The 16,293-nt window shown below is 39.4% G+C and overlaps 2 protein-coding genes across 2 annotated transcripts; one reads left to right on the forward strand and one right to left on the reverse strand.

Annotated features, from left to right (window-relative positions):
* Positions 1–6,816: 6,816 nt before the first annotated feature.
* klf1 (Kruppel like factor 1 (erythroid)) lies at positions 6,817–9,049 on the reverse strand (the record flags this gene model as incomplete). The annotated part of the gene is made up of 3 exons (XM_079159743.1): positions 8,738–9,049; positions 7,107–7,965; positions 6,817–6,992 (listed from the first exon to the last, which is right to left on the reverse strand). The coding sequence occupies exons 1-3, from the start codon at positions 8,810–8,812 to the stop codon at positions 6,817–6,819; spliced, it is 1,110 nt and encodes a 369-aa protein (XP_079015869.1). The 5' UTR covers positions 8,813–9,049.
* Positions 9,050–13,821: 4,772 nt separating this feature from the next.
* On the forward strand, positions 13,822–16,259 carry cUnh22orf23 (chromosome Un C22orf23 homolog). The gene is made up of 6 exons (XM_079160057.1): positions 13,822–13,851; positions 14,080–14,180; positions 14,489–14,563; positions 15,556–15,649; positions 15,879–16,052; positions 16,153–16,259. Exons 2-6 carry the CDS (start codon positions 14,121–14,123, stop codon positions 16,242–16,244), a joined length of 495 nt encoding a protein of 164 aa, XP_079016183.1. The 5' UTR covers positions 13,822–13,851; positions 14,080–14,120; the 3' UTR covers positions 16,245–16,259.
* Positions 16,260–16,293: the final 34 nt, after the last annotated feature.

Here is a 16,293-nt window from a genome sequence, read left to right on the forward strand (position 1 = left end):
TGCTCATCGGTTCAGCTGGGGTCGGATCCTCACCCCGGATAACCCACCCCCACTCCTCCTCCTCCTCCTCCTCCTCCTCCTCTGCCTCCTCCTCCTCCTCCGAACGGGAAGCCAGCAGAGTCAAACCAGCGGTGACATGCAGCAGAATAAACAACAACAAATCCGTACAGCAACCAATCCTGACAGGTTGTTTGAAAAGTATTAAGTAACACAACATTCAGTCAGTTTGACAAACTGTAAGGCAAATCAACAACATGTGACTTTAGCTTTAGGATACTCAAAATTCAACAAGCAAAAAAATGTGACTGAGATAAATGATACTGGCCTGCTGCCACTGTAGCTCTTTATCTGCCAGTAAACATGCTATGTGTCAGATAATCAGCCAATGGACCCTAAGTGGCCTCTGGAATTTAAACTCAGCTAACCCATACTTGGGTTTACGCCAGCTGGGCTACAACACATTTCATTGTAAAGTGACTGATAAAGAGATAGTGTTTAGCTAACTCTTGCTTTATCTGTGTATATCAAATAATGCCACAAGTAGGCCATTGAATGCCGGCAAGTCAGTTTGAGGTCAGTTTTTATGTAATTAGTCAAAAAACAAACTAATTATTAGACCAAAAAGAATGTACCTGACGATGGCGTGAGTGAAATCGTCTGGGTATCGAAGTTAAAGTGATCATATAAAGTCTGTAACATGTTTGACTTAGTATAACAATTTTTAGTAGGGTACTGAATCAGACAAGATTGTTCATGAATAAGGAACCAGGTGGGTTTTTCCACCATCCACTGGGTGTGGGAGCTTGTTTGTCATTAACATTTTGATTTGTAGAGTCAGTTTTCTACTCTTACCCATTCAACACCTCATGTACTAACAGGCCTCTGTTTCCCCTATTTTATTTTACTGTGTTAAATTAGATCATCCAGTTTAAACGTCCTGCGTGTGGCAGTCATGGTGGCTTGAGTTGTCCTCATTTACTCTTTGCAGGTGAGCACTCATGACGAGGAGTTCAAGGTAACTCAGCTACACAGAAAAAATGTGTTGTGTACGTGCGCTGTTTGTTTCTCTACAAACACTTATGGAACATACAATTCTTCTTTTATTCCCATCACAACAACAGAACAAAGGATGTTTAATGTCACTCACTCAGTGTGTTTTCTCCCTTTTTCAGAGACGGATGGCCTCACTGTGTAAGAACGAAAGAAGCTCATCACTGTTTTATGGCACCTGTGAGTTAATCTGTAGATGAAGAACGTAAAGAGCCACACAGAGAGAATGAGTCATTTTGAATACCAGTTGAGAGTGTGAATGGAAAACAGTGCTGTTACGCAACACTCAGAGCGAGCGAGAGCATGTGAGGACTGTGCGTTGCTGGAAGTTCAGTTGGGGTGAGGTTGCTCAGAAAAAAGGAACATTGTTCCATGAGCGATCTGCTCGACAGTGATACTTCCTCCCTGCACATGGAAATGCTTCACACAGGACTCTCTGTCTCTGTCAATTGCACCAATTTCTCCAAAACAAGGCAAAAGTCAACTTCTCACTCATTAATTTATGCAGATCCTCTCTGGATCTGCATAAATTAATGTCACCGTTGACCTGTTTCTATGACCTTGGCCGGACAGTTTCAACATGTTGCTTCACGGCTCTGACATGCAGTAGTTTGCACAGACTCAGAGACTCTACTGCTGTCCTGAGGTTCAGCTGAATGACCTGCCAACAAATTAGATTAAATGAAACATTTTGATTTTAGTTCCTGCCGCCTGTTTTCAAGGTTAGCTTTTTTGGGGGAAAGTGCTTTCCCAGAAATGGACCATGGGGTTTCACTGCAAATATATATCCATCTTAAAAAGCCATTTTTGACACTAAACAAAAATATCACTTCATGGATTAATCGTAGATCATTTCCTCTGTTTCAATTTTAATCAATTTACATTTTTAACCTCTTCTTGATAAATGATCTGATACTACTTAGACAGAAAGAAACAGGAATTGTTGGGGGAGAGAAGGGAACAAGAAATGGTGAATCTGAAACATGTGATTGGTCGACGCCTCACAGCGTCATTGAAGCGCTGAATAAAGGTGAGGCCAGGTCTACTTTGATTAGTAACATGTCATGTAGCAACAAGTGTCGGGAGTCAGTTTGTAGCTTCATGTCACCGACTTCCATTGAAAATGGATTGAGGTCTGTCGCTGAGTCATTCGTAGTGTGAACGTAGCATAAGAGTCTGCAGCCATGGCGGTGCCTTGAGCTAAACGCTAACATCAGCATTCCAACAAGCTCACAATAAGCTGGTATAATGTTCACCATGTTCCACGTCCCTGTTTAACGTATCAAAATGCTTATATTTTCGTATTAGCATGAAACTCTGTCTGTGAAGAAATATAAAGATAGAAATATGAAGAATAAAGGCCAAGTTAGAAGATAGGAGTGGTCTAAGCAAGGTTGCCAGAAATAGGGGGGTAGGAAGCTACCAACCACACACACACCCTTGGTTTGATTTGGCATTGCGGCTAGTGTATCCCATGTCTCAAGTCAGCGTTGATTTAAAATTGACACCATCTAAGTGTAATGGTAAATCGCTGCTTTAAGGTTAAGGTTAGGGGCTAGTGGATCAAAAAGGGTACTCATAAGTACAGATGTACAAATGTGTGTGCATTCATGAAGCTTCATTAGAAAAAAAAGTGATTGACTGCCTGAGCCTGAGGGGACACTGACCTCTTTTGACTCTGTGTGTGTACGCTCAAGTTCAAATCAGGTTAATCAGATGACTTTCGTAGGAGTGAGAACAGACACTTACTCTGCTGGACGAGTTTATCTGCATTTAGAAATCATTACCTCTGCTACCATGAAGGGTTGTCAGTTTGGATCTGTCCATGAATGTGTAACCTCTAACATATAATACAAATGTAGATGGATACATGCTGTGGATAGATATCTCAGTTGGAAGGCTGGTCTCAGTGCTGTTCAGAAGTAGCAGGGTTTAATAATGCAGAGAAAATCCATTTACAGATGTTCACTAGAGAGGCAGAGCTCCTGACATATTATGTCTACAATACAGTGTGAATGGTGTCTAAAAGGGGGTTTCTCTGTGTGCAGAGGTTTGTTTGCTGACCTGAAGTTGCTCTGCTGTGTCAAAGATGTCCCGGCTTTTTCTCAGTAACACTGTTGTTCTGCTGACTTCGCACAGCGTTGCCATGCACTGGATGTTACAGTGCGCCTGTGCCTGTAGGAAGAGGAAACAATACAATGTTTAAAGGAAATTGAATAGCAATGTTTGAAAGATTTGACAATAATGTTTATGTAGCTGAAAGTGGGTTTTTTTGCCTTTAAAAATCTATAGCTTTCATTACTGTTTAAATTCAGAGGCTTAATGTCATGCAATACTACAAACATGTTTTTTAAGAGATGAAAGTATTTTCTCTGCAGTGTGCACAGATTATCTCCTTACATAAAGATCCATTGTTCTGCATTTCTCTACAGAGGAAAACTAGACAGACAGAGGGAATTGTATTACACATCTGTCCCCAGTAAACCTTCCTTCGGCTAATTCAGTTATTATGTTTTTCCATGTTGATGAATCATGTTTCTCCCCACTGAATATGATGCTTCTATTATATAAAACAATCAAATTAAGTGTTTTTAATCAGGTTTTTCTTTTCATATTTTGTCAGAAAAACATAGCTAAGAAGAAGAAACCCAGTGCATGACATCACATTGTTGGAATTGTTTATAGCACATGGTATTCAACTGTTAAGCCCTGGCCTGGTCGCAAAGATTACAATAATGACATGTTCCACCTTTGACCTGTTTAGCTGCTTTAGGCAACAAGAAAAACTCAAAAACTTAACAGAGCTTAATAATTCATGACTTCAGTGCTTGTTTTGCAAACTGTTTACGCTTGAGTATTGCCATGCATGCATAATGCTTGCATAATACCCTCTCTAGAAGTATAACATGATGTAAATAGGGAAGGGGGAACTAGAAAGTGGAAGTAGAAAGAGTTTGTTTGTTCTCTTCGGAGCACTGCAGGTCAGAACTCTGCCTATGTCCTCGTGTCAACTCTAAATCCCAAATCACTCTTGAACGCTGCACTAAAATGAACTCACACTGCAGTGAAGTGCTGTGAATTTATCCGATGATGTGTAATATCTTGCTACGTGAGCACAGTCTCAGTGGAGAACAGATTATTAATGGCCAATGAGTATATCTGCAGCACTATAATTATCAGGATTACTTCATGTGTGTATATTTGGCACTAATGTGTCGGTGATGTGCATGCGCTGTGTGGGCTCACTTCCCCACTCGTCTGCTATCAGGCCATCTTGGATGTGCAGGTTTAAGAAGCCAATCATAGCCTTGATAGTGCACCAAAGAGGCAACGTAGACCGGAGCTTATTGCTGTTCTAAATAAAGATTAATCACTGCACCTCCAAACCACTGTGTTTGTCCTTATCTTCGTTTGGGCCAAGTAGGAATAAATAAATACTAACAGGATAAATACAACAGGATGTAATTCATCTTTGGGTTTAAAACGAGTGTGTGCTCTCCAAAGGTAACTCTGACCACAATAAGCAGTTTCCTTTTGTATGACCTATATAATGTGATTGACACATTTCACTTGACAGGTTTTGTGCCACTGAAATGGCTGTTGATGGAGATATTACACCTTGGATAAAGCTGGATGTAAACAAAACTCAAAGAAAGTTACCTATGGTTGTTCTAACTATGTTTACAAGCACATGCAAACTCATATCAGTGTTACAAATGTTGGTCAACGAGTGAGTAATTGTGTTTGCTTTTCTGTGTTTGTCGTTCCTGAGGGTATACATGTCTGTGGAAGTGTATGCGAGAGAGAGCGGCAGCTCCATAATGTGGAGACGACCTCCTTCGTCTGACATAATCAGGATGAATCAGTGAGTGCTGAGTTACATAAGCAAATTCTCATCCTGACCTCACCCAGATTAGACACTGCAGACGCAACTGCCAACATCCTGCTGATGCCAGCCTGCAGGCTTTAAGGCTGATACAATAACAGAGGACTGCCACCTAAAGGCCGCAGGCTGACATTACTTGTGGGAATGACTCGGATGAAAGGGTCAAAACTCTAATCATGTTCCAGATGTGTTCTGTGGATTCATATTTCATTCTGCGACATGCAGCACAGATACATGTTTTTGTAAAGCCCTCAAAATGTTGAGTAAATGAAATCGTGGTAATATCATTGTTAAGATCAGCTGTCTGAATAAATCATGTCACACTCCGAGCATTACAGCATGAGAGGTCTTTATTATAATTATGGCAATGCAAACAATAATTAAATGACATTAGAGCACTCATTTGATAAAAAAAAAGAATCACTGTACAATAATATAGCCTATTTTCTGTTGATATAAAATATTACTTATAATAAATATGTTGCTTGCATGTTTAGATGATACAAACAACTGATAAAGATGCTGATTATTTACAGTTTTAAATTCTACTGGATGCAAGACAAAAAAGCATATATGTTTTCTTAACTAAAAAAAACCCAAACATACAAACATATAATGTCGTATTTACTGTAAAATCACATGGTTTGTGTTACAATCAATATTACAATCAATAAAAGTTCTAAGGGAAATCAGAAAAAGAAATCAGATCATCTCAGCATTAATACTGAGGAGTCTTTGTTCAGCGAACCATGAGATGCTACAGGATATGCTACTGTGTATTGTATTATAACCCGTGTTACACACATTTTTGCTCGGTCTTTTGTTAGTGTTAATGTTTGCTGTCTACATGCCCACAGTGTGTACAGTGTATATCTCTGGTTCTGCTCCATCGATTTTGATACTTTTTCTTAAGTTCCACAATGTTATAGGAGTGCATCGCTATCAGCCGAGTACTCTTTTAAAAGTAATTGGGTAAAGAAATACTTCACCCTCAAAAGGGCCGTTAGTACATCAATTACTCACCCCGTCTTACCTTGAACTGTTGAAGAAAACTTTATTTTTCTTGCATGCTTCGACGGTGAACAAAAATTGAAATGGAGAAAGGTCTTGATGAATTGATGTAAATGTGGGCCGTATTTAATGAGTGAAGAGTAATCTAAGTCTCATTTATACAGTCGGATGCTCACTACTTCCCAAACACTTGCAACTATTTAAATATTTTAAATATTTAATAAACAGTCTTACACTTTTGGTTTTAGCCTAAATGCATGTATTTGGGTTGTACTGAGCATACGACTTATACTACATTACACTGCACAAGTTGTGTGAGGCATGCAAGAGAATTCAAAGTAACACAGGGTGAACAACTGACATCCAAATCGATCTGTGGGTGAAGTATTTCTTTAAGCCGTCATTACCTGATGGTTACTTGGTCACTCTTTGATCAATCGTATTAAAAGAAGAAATAATTGATTATGTGGAAAGCTTCTGAATTAAATTTGTCTCATTTGTCGTCTGAAGTAAACTAAAAACTCTCAACCGAATCAAACAACTCCCATTAGGCAGCGTGTACACAGGGATTTGTGGTGCCATCCTATTTCTGGTGGTGTTGTCCGTTCTCATGGTGCAAGTCTACATGTGGGCCTCTATTCTTAACAAGACAGATAGTCAAGTGCAGATATCAAGGTAACACTGGGAACATGTTCAGTGAATATCTTAAGGTCACTTAATCCCAAATTCAACTGTTCAGTGTACTGATGTGAGTCGTAAATTCAAACTTCAAAGAATATCCAAATCATCATTCTACCTTTTCATTTCTTGGTTTAAATGGCAGAGGTTGTGTGTGTGTGTGTGTGTGTGTGTGCGTGCGTGCGTGCGCATCAGGTGTGTCTCTTCATGTGCAGAGCCAGGTGGTCAGAGCGGGAGAAGGCCCTCTGACACAGCCTACACTCGTAGGGTTTTTGGCCCGTGTGCTTGCGGTAGTGACGCGTCAGCTCATCTGAGCGGGCAAATTTCCAGTTGCAGCCCTCCCATGAACATTGGTAAGGCTTTTCCCCTGAAGAGTACACAATAAAATAGGTGATACTTAAACAAATACATCAAATCATATATTGGGAATTATTCTGACAGACCTTTGAGACATTTTTGTGGCAGAGACAATGTGGCCTACCTGTGTGGGTGCGGAGGTGAGCCTTGAGGTGTGAGCTCTTGGTGTAGGTCTTGCTGCAGCCGGGGTATTCACAGCTGTGGATGGCGGCCCTCTTTTTCCCCGTCGCCCTTCGACCACGCTTCCCCTCCATCCCACCAGGGGGCAGCTGTGGAACAACCAGCATGGACTGCTGGTGGAGAGGCAGATGCCTAGTGGTCTGGCTGTGGGGGTATTCACAGAAACGGTTGGCGTTGTGGTTAAAGTGTGGCATGTAGCTGTAGTGTCTAGGGTCAGGGGTCACAGCTTGAGGCGGTATGAACCTGCTGCCGGGGAAGGTCACCATGGAGGGGTGTTGGTGGGGATAGTAAGGGTTAAAGTCCCATGATGAGACTTTAGTGAGGTTTCCTCTGCTCTGCCTCTCGTAACTGCCTCCTTGAGGGAAGCCAAACTGATCTACATTAGGTAGATTGGGAAATGAAGTCCGACCTGTTTGGTCTTCTTTATAACCATGGTGGTACAGCTCTGGCTGGACTGGCGTTGTGGTTTCAGCTGGGGACAGGAGCTCCGCCATGAGGCAACCAGTGTTCATCTGCATATGCTCTTGTACAGGTTGGTCCTTAAACATGTCCGCCTCTTGGTATGCTGTGTTTGGGTCTAACTGTGGGAGCCGTTGATCATTGTTGTCCAGAGATGGGTTGAGGTCCGGCGATGGGCTGCTCCAATCAGACAGCAGGAACTCAATGTCCCAGGATGCCCGGCTGTCATCATCCAGGAGCTCCTCTGTCATCTGTTGAGAGACCTGCAGCTGCTCAGAGCTACTTGGTGATGGTTTGTTGCAGAGAGAGTCCAGAAGGAGAGAGTCAGCCTCAGACTTCCACACCTAGACGGTGTTGGAGAGCATTGAGAAGTGATGATCACCAAGCAAAACATTTAGCTTTTAAAATTAAAGTAGGGATGCACCCATCTGACTTTTTCTTTCCCCATACCGACACCAACTTTGTAAGACAACATGTAATAAATATATACATTGATATAAACACAGTAAAAGAGTTGCTGGTTGCTGTAGTTGTTATTTCTGAACATACTGGTTGTTAAGAGATCAGCTAAAGCTAATATGAGGCCTGAGCAGTCTGTCTTAATCTTTCAATCCTCAAGTGTTTAACTTCCAAAATTAGTTTTTAGTACAAAATTACAACTTTGCGTTATAATCCCTCCACTGTGGCTCAGCAAGGAAACACTGTAAGTGGAAACACAGTGTGGGAATTTTGTACTAAAATGACTAACTTCAAAAGATATAGGGAAAAGGGAAAATCTTTGCGGCCAGGGTGTACAGCACAGTCAGCAATAACTCTTTCACTGTACACATGGGCATGTCAGATATGCTGAGTTTTCGGATTATTCACTACATTGCATTTTTTTTAAATTACATTAGCAGATGTTTTTGATCTAAAACGATTTACAATAAGTGCAGTCAACCACCATATTTGTCTCCAGTTATTTGGAAGACATCAAAAGCTCAGCATTATAGTGCAAGACTGACACATTTGTCAAGTAAATATTAAGTGAAATCATTGATAAACTATCTGCGGAATGTACAAACTGTACATGTCGCTGTGAAGGAATCAAACAACTGGAGTCAACCCGATACTTACTTTCATATTGTCACTGGATTGAGCGAGGTTGGAGAAGGAGCTGAAGGAAGGGAGCGCAGCCTGTGTAACAGCCATCAAGCACTTTGATATGATGCCGATTGTCAGTGGTAGCAACAAAAGTGTAATTTCTCCCTTTTTTTTCTTTTTAGTCTTCACATGACCATCTTAAGCTCAGCTAACAGAAAGTCAAAGCCCATCAGCTCACCAGGCTACTCATCCCAGTTACAGTCCGCTCAGCGCTACAAGGCCGCAGAAACAGGTTCTCAAAGCTGCCCCCTTTTCTCCATTCCTCCCCTGCTATCTCTCCCTCCTCTCTCTTGTCTATCTCTGTCAGCTGCAAGTCTAACTGCAAATCTCTCTTTTTCATGTAGGTTTTGACCGTTAAGAGGTGGAGCGTAAGCATGAGTTTCTTTCCTGGGCCCCCCTTTTTTTTTGTACATTAAGGTTGTTAATATATCTATCACTAAGAAAGTGACTGTACTACCTCACCTGAACTCACTGTCTTCCTGTTCTGTGGGATTCAAAGCAAAAAGGAAACCGATGAGCGCCGAGCTGTCATTTCACCAAGAAATGCATCATTCTTGAATCCAGACCAATAGATATTATGTCACAATAGAAAATAACATAATAATGAGAATTAAGGAATAATTGTGTTTTATTCTAAATAAATTGCAAATAATGATTGCTGTGATTTTAATGTCCTCACTATACAGTTACTGTATATCTACCATCCAGAAAAGAACACAAAACAATCATCCTATGTGAGTTTGTCATCAAAAGAAACGTAACTTTCGGTGAGACAAGTTTATTTGAATTGCACCTTTCACACATGGAGGCAATTTAAAGTGTTTAATATATGGAAAGAAAAAAAAGAAGAAAAAAAAATAATTGCATTAAAACACATTTATAATGAGATAAATTGAATAGAGCAAAATAGAAAATACAATGCATAGAAAACAATCATTGACCAGATTACAGTTCGGTTAAGGTTCCCCCACATTCATGTGGCATAGATGTCTGCCACATTTTCACACAGACACACAAACGAGCCAATGAGGGCTCTTCTGAGACAAAACACGGTCTGAGTGTTAAATTGTTTATAAAATAGACCAAAAGGAGTGAAAAACTGAAATTTGACTTGTTATTCCTTGATGATTAAACAAGAAATGAATAGCAATAATCAATCAAATATTTCTAAAGATTGGTAAAAAAACGAAATATATCAGGATATGCCAAAGATTTATTACAAGTAATAAAAATATAAATATAATATAAATAAAATAATAATATAAATGCCTCTACAAAATGTACGAGAAGTTTTCTAAAATGCTGCAAAACTTCCCCCCTAAAACTGCAGAGTAGTGAAGGGCACTCTCGTGGTATTTTTCATTTACTACTTGGCTATCAGATGTCTGGCCACTATCTAATAAAGCATGCTTTGGCACAGAGGGTGGACTGTGTTGGTGCATGTACAGTGAAGTGTGTGCACATTTCATGTTAACGTCGTGTATAAACCGATTATAATAACATGTTTGGATAGATATTATGTTCCACCACGAATATATCTCAGTAGAATTGTCTATCATATTTTATTACAGAGTTTTTTACAGACATTCAACATTAAACATTCATTTAGCAGACATTCAACCTGAAAACATGATACAATAAAATATTAGTGAATAAGGATTAGCAGGTAGCTCGTAAAGAAACATACCAACTAGCAATACAGCTCATGATTCAGTTTGCAATTAAAACCTCATCCTAATTGTTGAGCCAATACTTTTAACTCCCTCCACACACACAGTCAGGTCGGTCTCTGTCTTCCCAGTGAGGACATGGCTCTGACTTCTGAGAAGACCTGTGTGTGAAAGGTGATTATATTCTTGCTGCTGTTTATCTGTCGACATGGGGCAGAGGCAGGCTGCTGTCTTCTCACAGATAATGGTCTCCTGCCTGCTGCTGGTCCCTGATGACGAGCACCACCACTGATAAAGACTCTCCCTCAGAGTGGAGACTACACAAAGACATCCACTACGCAGGCTGCAACGCGTGACGACAGCCTCTTTATGACCTTAAACACACTACGCAACGTCATCCATAGTTTGATTGTTTGTTTGGAGGAGCGTTCACTTCCAAAGCCCTAGATTAACGTGTGAATTTGTGACTATGAAGTAATCAGAAAGACACTAAAGGAAGAAGAGATAACGTGTGCTTCATGTAGACTGACATAGCCTATGTAATTTAGTATTATTTTTTTAAATACCAAACAAATATATACCCTAAATGCTTATAAAATAATTTGGACAATAAGAAATAAAACATGAAAATAATTGAGATCTTTATGCAAACAGAGCTTCCCACATTAACATGAGGGACTCGGATCACCTTTCTGTAAATTGAATGTCTGTTATATTCTATTTTAATGTGACCACCTTCTTTCCATTCACAAACTCTTGTAATCATTCTTTTGATACTCCTTTTGGGTCTAGTGATGTGATATGTGTAATGACCAAAAAAAAGTAAAGAGAAACATTACAGTAGTATTAATAGTGCATTTTGTTTTTTAGTTAACTATATGTTTCATATCTTAACATATGCAGAGGGACTCCTGCAAAGTTATTCTGGGAGAATGGGACGCATTTCGGGAGAGAAGAAGTTTCAAGAGGCCTTTGCGATGCTGTCTCCCCAGTTGCAACAGAGCCATTTAAAAAAGCCATTGATTAAAAAAATCAATCAAATAAAAAATAAGAGACAGAGAAAGATAATCTTTTATTATATATATTTTTTTCAATGAGCCACGGTGCAGTTAGAACAGATACGTTTTCAATCTGCGACGAAAGATGAGTTTCAGCTGTCCTGATGTCAATGGGGAGATCAGGTTTCAGCAAAAATAATAAAAACTATTAATTTTCTTTACATGGCATTTTCTTAACAAGGTTACAAAGTCTGTTTCAGAAAAAAAAAGGCAGATGAAATCAAAAACAACAATTAATCAACAACAGAATAAAATGCAAACAACAATCTGACCTCAATTAGTTGAGCGTTCCACAGTCTGATGTGTAAACTGTGAATCTGTCGTACGAAAATGTTGGGAAGACGTTTGGTTTTTCCAGAGGTTTTGTGTGTTTGAGTTGAGTGGATGTGATAACATAAAGTACCTCAGGTATTTAGTAGAATACTCAGAAAACCTCAGGTTGTGAGTTTGATCCTCATGTATCCTGCAATACATTTTGCAGTGAAAAAGTCCAATATCCAAAGTGAAGAGGTCAAATATGCAACAAAACAGATAGCTCAGGGTCGTTAAAGACCGGAGGTTGTGTGATCAATACGTGGTAGAGTGAATTTTGAGGTTTAATACCCGCTGAACAGATCAAATATATAAAGAGAATAGGTCTACGTGCGTGTCATGGAGCTAAGGCTGGATTTGAATCCTCACTTTTGAGAGTACAGCAGTGTCCAGAACTTTGTAAACTATTAATCTTACCAACCTGGCTAATTAGTGCTCAGTCTTTATCACTTGTTTTCGAGGATTACCGCTGCAGCTACGAGCACCGGAAGTAGTTTATCTGGTTAATATTGTAAACGAAGAACAAAACCATCGCCCTGTGCATATGAAATTACCATTTTCAAAGATCACGCATTACAAGTTTTGCCGATGATATTTTTACAGTGCACGTGTTGTACGTCACCCCACGTCGTGGCGCTATATGAAGGGTCCCCGGAAGTGCTTGTTGCTATAGCAACAGACGTGTTTACTAAGGACGTGTGATAAGAGAAGAAGTGTATGAGCGAGTTATTTCTAGTCTTTTCTTTTCATATGTCTCTTTCATGTAACGTTAGACCCTTCGGACCAATTGCACACAATTTAGATAAGCTACATTGTGCTATTTCAATTTAATTTACTTATTTATTGAATCTTTGGTGTATCGACATGTTATAAACAATATGCTCAGACCAACACGTTCGTTCCATCAATGTCAAATGCTTATTAGTCAGAGCTTTTTCAATAACACAGATGCTAAATTCAGCCCCAGAGATTGCTGATAATGTCTTTCTGTGTGTCTTTGTGTTTGCAGATGGAGGCTTCCTCACAGAGTAGAGATGGAGGAGGACTGTGGAACAACCCCAGAGCCCCCCAGCACAGCAAGGAAACACAGGATATGCTGACATGTGAGATGATGCACTTGTTGCTATTTTAGTGTGGCTGGTTAGGTGTGAATGGGAAACAAACATACAATATGGGAGTTGATGCGTTGTGTGTGTGTATTTCCAGGTACATACAAGTGTGTGTGTGTGTGTGTGTGTGTGTGTACACTTTTTGTGTAGGCTAGTGCTTTAAGCATTTTATAATTCTCTCTCCTGGAGCTCAGTAAGGATGCAGGAAGCAAGACTCACCAACCTCCAGAGGAAACAGATCAACGGACGTCTAAAGAGTAAGTTTGAGTCCCTTGGATGAGAGGTTGAGGGAAGCAATGTGGTGATAAATTGGGTGAAAGTATTGTGTGATATACAATACTTACAATATTTTATATATTGTAAGTGTAACTAAGTGTTTCCCACATATTGTTACTGTAAAACTCAGCATGACATATTGCTAGAAATCCAGATTATATCATACTGTGATTCAAAGATAATATGATAATTGGGTGCTCTTGTATTTTCTGAATCATTTAGCATCACAAAACTTTGTAGTGCCACATAAAATACTTATTTCATTTGTTTTACTTTGTCCTCAGACGTAGCAGCTTTACCACTGACCTCTGACCCCACATCATCAGTTTCCCCCACTCATCCTAAAAGACGCACCGCTGAAGCCTGTCGCTCTGGGAACAGCTACGTCAGAGAAAAGTTCAGCCCTGGTCCCTTAAGTGTGTTCTTCAAGCTGACACTGTTATTTATTCGACATTCATGTGTTTTGACAGGCCTGTATTGAAAACAATTTCTCCTTGTAACTCATTTCTTGTGCTTCACTTTCCTAGGAGACATGGAGAAAGAGAAGAGGAGGCTTCAGAATATTATGTCAACGGGAGAAGATGTTCCTTACCAAAATTACCAAAATGTTCCTTCACGTCCGAACCCAGAGGTGGAGGAGCCTATAGACCGGTATCAGGAAGGTGAGGCTGACTACACAGACACAGATGATGTACTAGAGTTACATGGTAGATGTCCCTCTACAACCTGAAAAGAAGCACACCACATTTTAATGAAATTATTGCAGTCATATTGATCATCTGTTTCTATTAATATCAGCCTAAATTAAATTGTGCTCCGTGCTACTTTGCTTGACTAAATATATCCAGTGCCTCTTGAATAAGTCTAATATTAACTTGTTTCTTTTGTAGTACTGGATGAGATAGAGGAGAGAAGACAGTTTCTAGCAGATATGTCTTCTCTGGGTGAGGAGAAGCAGTACACCAACATCATCAACACTGAGATATCCCAGGTAAACAAGCAATGGTTTACATATTGGCTCCTATTAAGTCTGCATTATGCCGTCTGGGGTTTTGAAATATCGTTAACTTCACTGATGTATTGTTGTTTAGTGTGATGTTGTTTTGAACAATATAAGATCTATAGTTCTATAGATCCTGACTCAGATTAGTACGGAAGTAAATAAATCATTGAAATGGTATTAGTGCCAGGCTGTATTCCAGCATTTAGATTCAGATATCAGACCAAAAAAATACTATTAATTCTCTTTGAAAGTGCAATTTCACTTAAACTTATGCTGTGTCACGACTCCAATAACAGATGATTCGAGAACTGAAGCTGTTGGACAAGGCCCGCAGTCCCAAGAACGATGCAATCACATCTGAGAGGAAAAAGGTATGACGAGTTGGTAGGGAGAGTACCCTGATATCCAAAGCTGAGTAAAGCCCAGGTCGAGTCCCACTTGTGGCTCCCTATCTGTTGTAGATCCTGGTGTCAGCTGAGCTTACCATCCGACACTTTCTCTATCAAAGTAAAGTCAGCAAATCTATTGTAAACATGATCTTGTCTTTAGAATATAGTACGGCTAAAAAAGTAATCGTATAGTAAGTCGAAAGAAGTCCCAAAAAAGCCAAAGTATATTAAATCAAAAAAGTCATTAAAAAGTCGTAAACAATTCACAGTATGGTATGTCGATATAAGTCACAAAAAGCTCATGGTATACAATGTCGAAAAAAAGTCACAAAAAAGTAATTGAATACTATGTCAGAAAAAGTTGAAAAAAGTGATATAATAGCATGTTAAAAAAGCCAAAGTAAAGCAAGTCAAAAAAGTAATTAACAAGTAATATTATAGTACATTAAAAAATCAAAATATTGCGTGTCAAAAAAATCTAATATGTCATCATATATAATGTCAAAAATAATCACAGTATAGTCAGGAACAAGTCCGAAAGTCATAGAATAGCATGTCAAAAAAATGTATGGAAGAAACGTCACATATCAGTCATAGTATTGTATGTGACGAAGTCGTAGTTCAGTATGCCGGAATAAATCAATGAAAAACAGTCATAGTGTGTTGACAAGTTACAGTATGGTATGATGAAAATGATCATAGTATAGTTTGTCCAAAAAGGTCATAGAATAGTATTTTGAAAGATGAGAATAAAAAAGTCAGAGTATAAATAGAATGTTCAAAATAAATCTATGAAAAACGTTTTATAGTATGTTGACAAAGTTATAGTATAAAATGTCAAAAAAGATGGCCTCTCTATGGACTCTCTTGTGAGTTCAAAATAAAGTTTGAATTGTCGTGAAGCACAGAGATGCTGCTAAATTCAGCCCCAGAGATTGCTGACAATGTCTTTCTGTGTGTCTTTGTGTTTGCAGATGGAGGCTTCCTCACAGAGTAGAGATGGAGGAGGACTGTGGAACAACCCCAGAGCCCCCCAGCACAGCAAGGAAACACAGGATATGCTGACATGTGAGATGATGCACTTGTTGCTATTTTAATAACATTTTAATGTGATAAAGTGATTCCCACATATTACTGCAAAACTCAGCATGACATATTGCTAGAAATCCAATTATATCATACTGTGATTCAAAGATAACATAACGGGGTGCTCTTGTATTTTCTGAATCATTTAGCATCACAAAACTTTGCAGTGCCACATAAAACACTTATTTAATGTGTTTTACTTTCTCCACAGACGGCGCAGCTTTACCACTGACCTCTGACGCCACATCATCAGCTTCCCCCACTAATCCTAAAACCACTAAATCTGTCCCGAATCGTCCGCCATGCACGCCTCAGAGACGCACCGCTGAAGCCTGTCGCTCTGGGAACAGCTACGTCAGAGAAAAGTTCAATCCTGGTCCCTTAAGTGTGTTCTTCAAGCTGACACTGTTATTCATGCGTTTTGACAGGCCTGTGTTGAAAACAATGTCTCCTTCTAACTCATCTTTTGTGTTTCACTTCACTAGGAGACTTGGAGAAAGAGAAGAGGAAGCTTCAGAATATAATGTCAACGGGAGAAGAAGCTAAGACTTCAGATTGTGGACGGGGTTCAGTGTGATGTAATGAGTGCAGTAGTGATGAAAAGACTATATAAAGCAGTTAAATAA

Source organism: Pholis gunnellus, assembly GCF_910591455.1.
Source record: "Pholis gunnellus genome assembly, chromosome: 5".
NCBI lineage: Eukaryota > Metazoa > Chordata > Actinopteri > Perciformes > Pholidae > Pholis > Pholis gunnellus.

Coding starts and splice junctions, on each gene's coding strand:
- cUnh22orf23 (XM_079160057.1), top strand. CDS start 14,121: ATGTCTTCTCTGGGTGAGGAGAAGCAGTACACCAACATCATCAACACT. Junction 14,181..14,488: donor TCAACACTGAGATATCCCAG/GTAAACAAGCAA, acceptor CTCCAATAACAG/ATGATTCGAGAACTGAAGCT. Junction 16,053..16,152: donor GTTCAATCCTGGTCCCTTAA/GTGTGTTCTTCA, acceptor TCACTTCACTAG/GAGACTTGGAGAAAGAGAAG.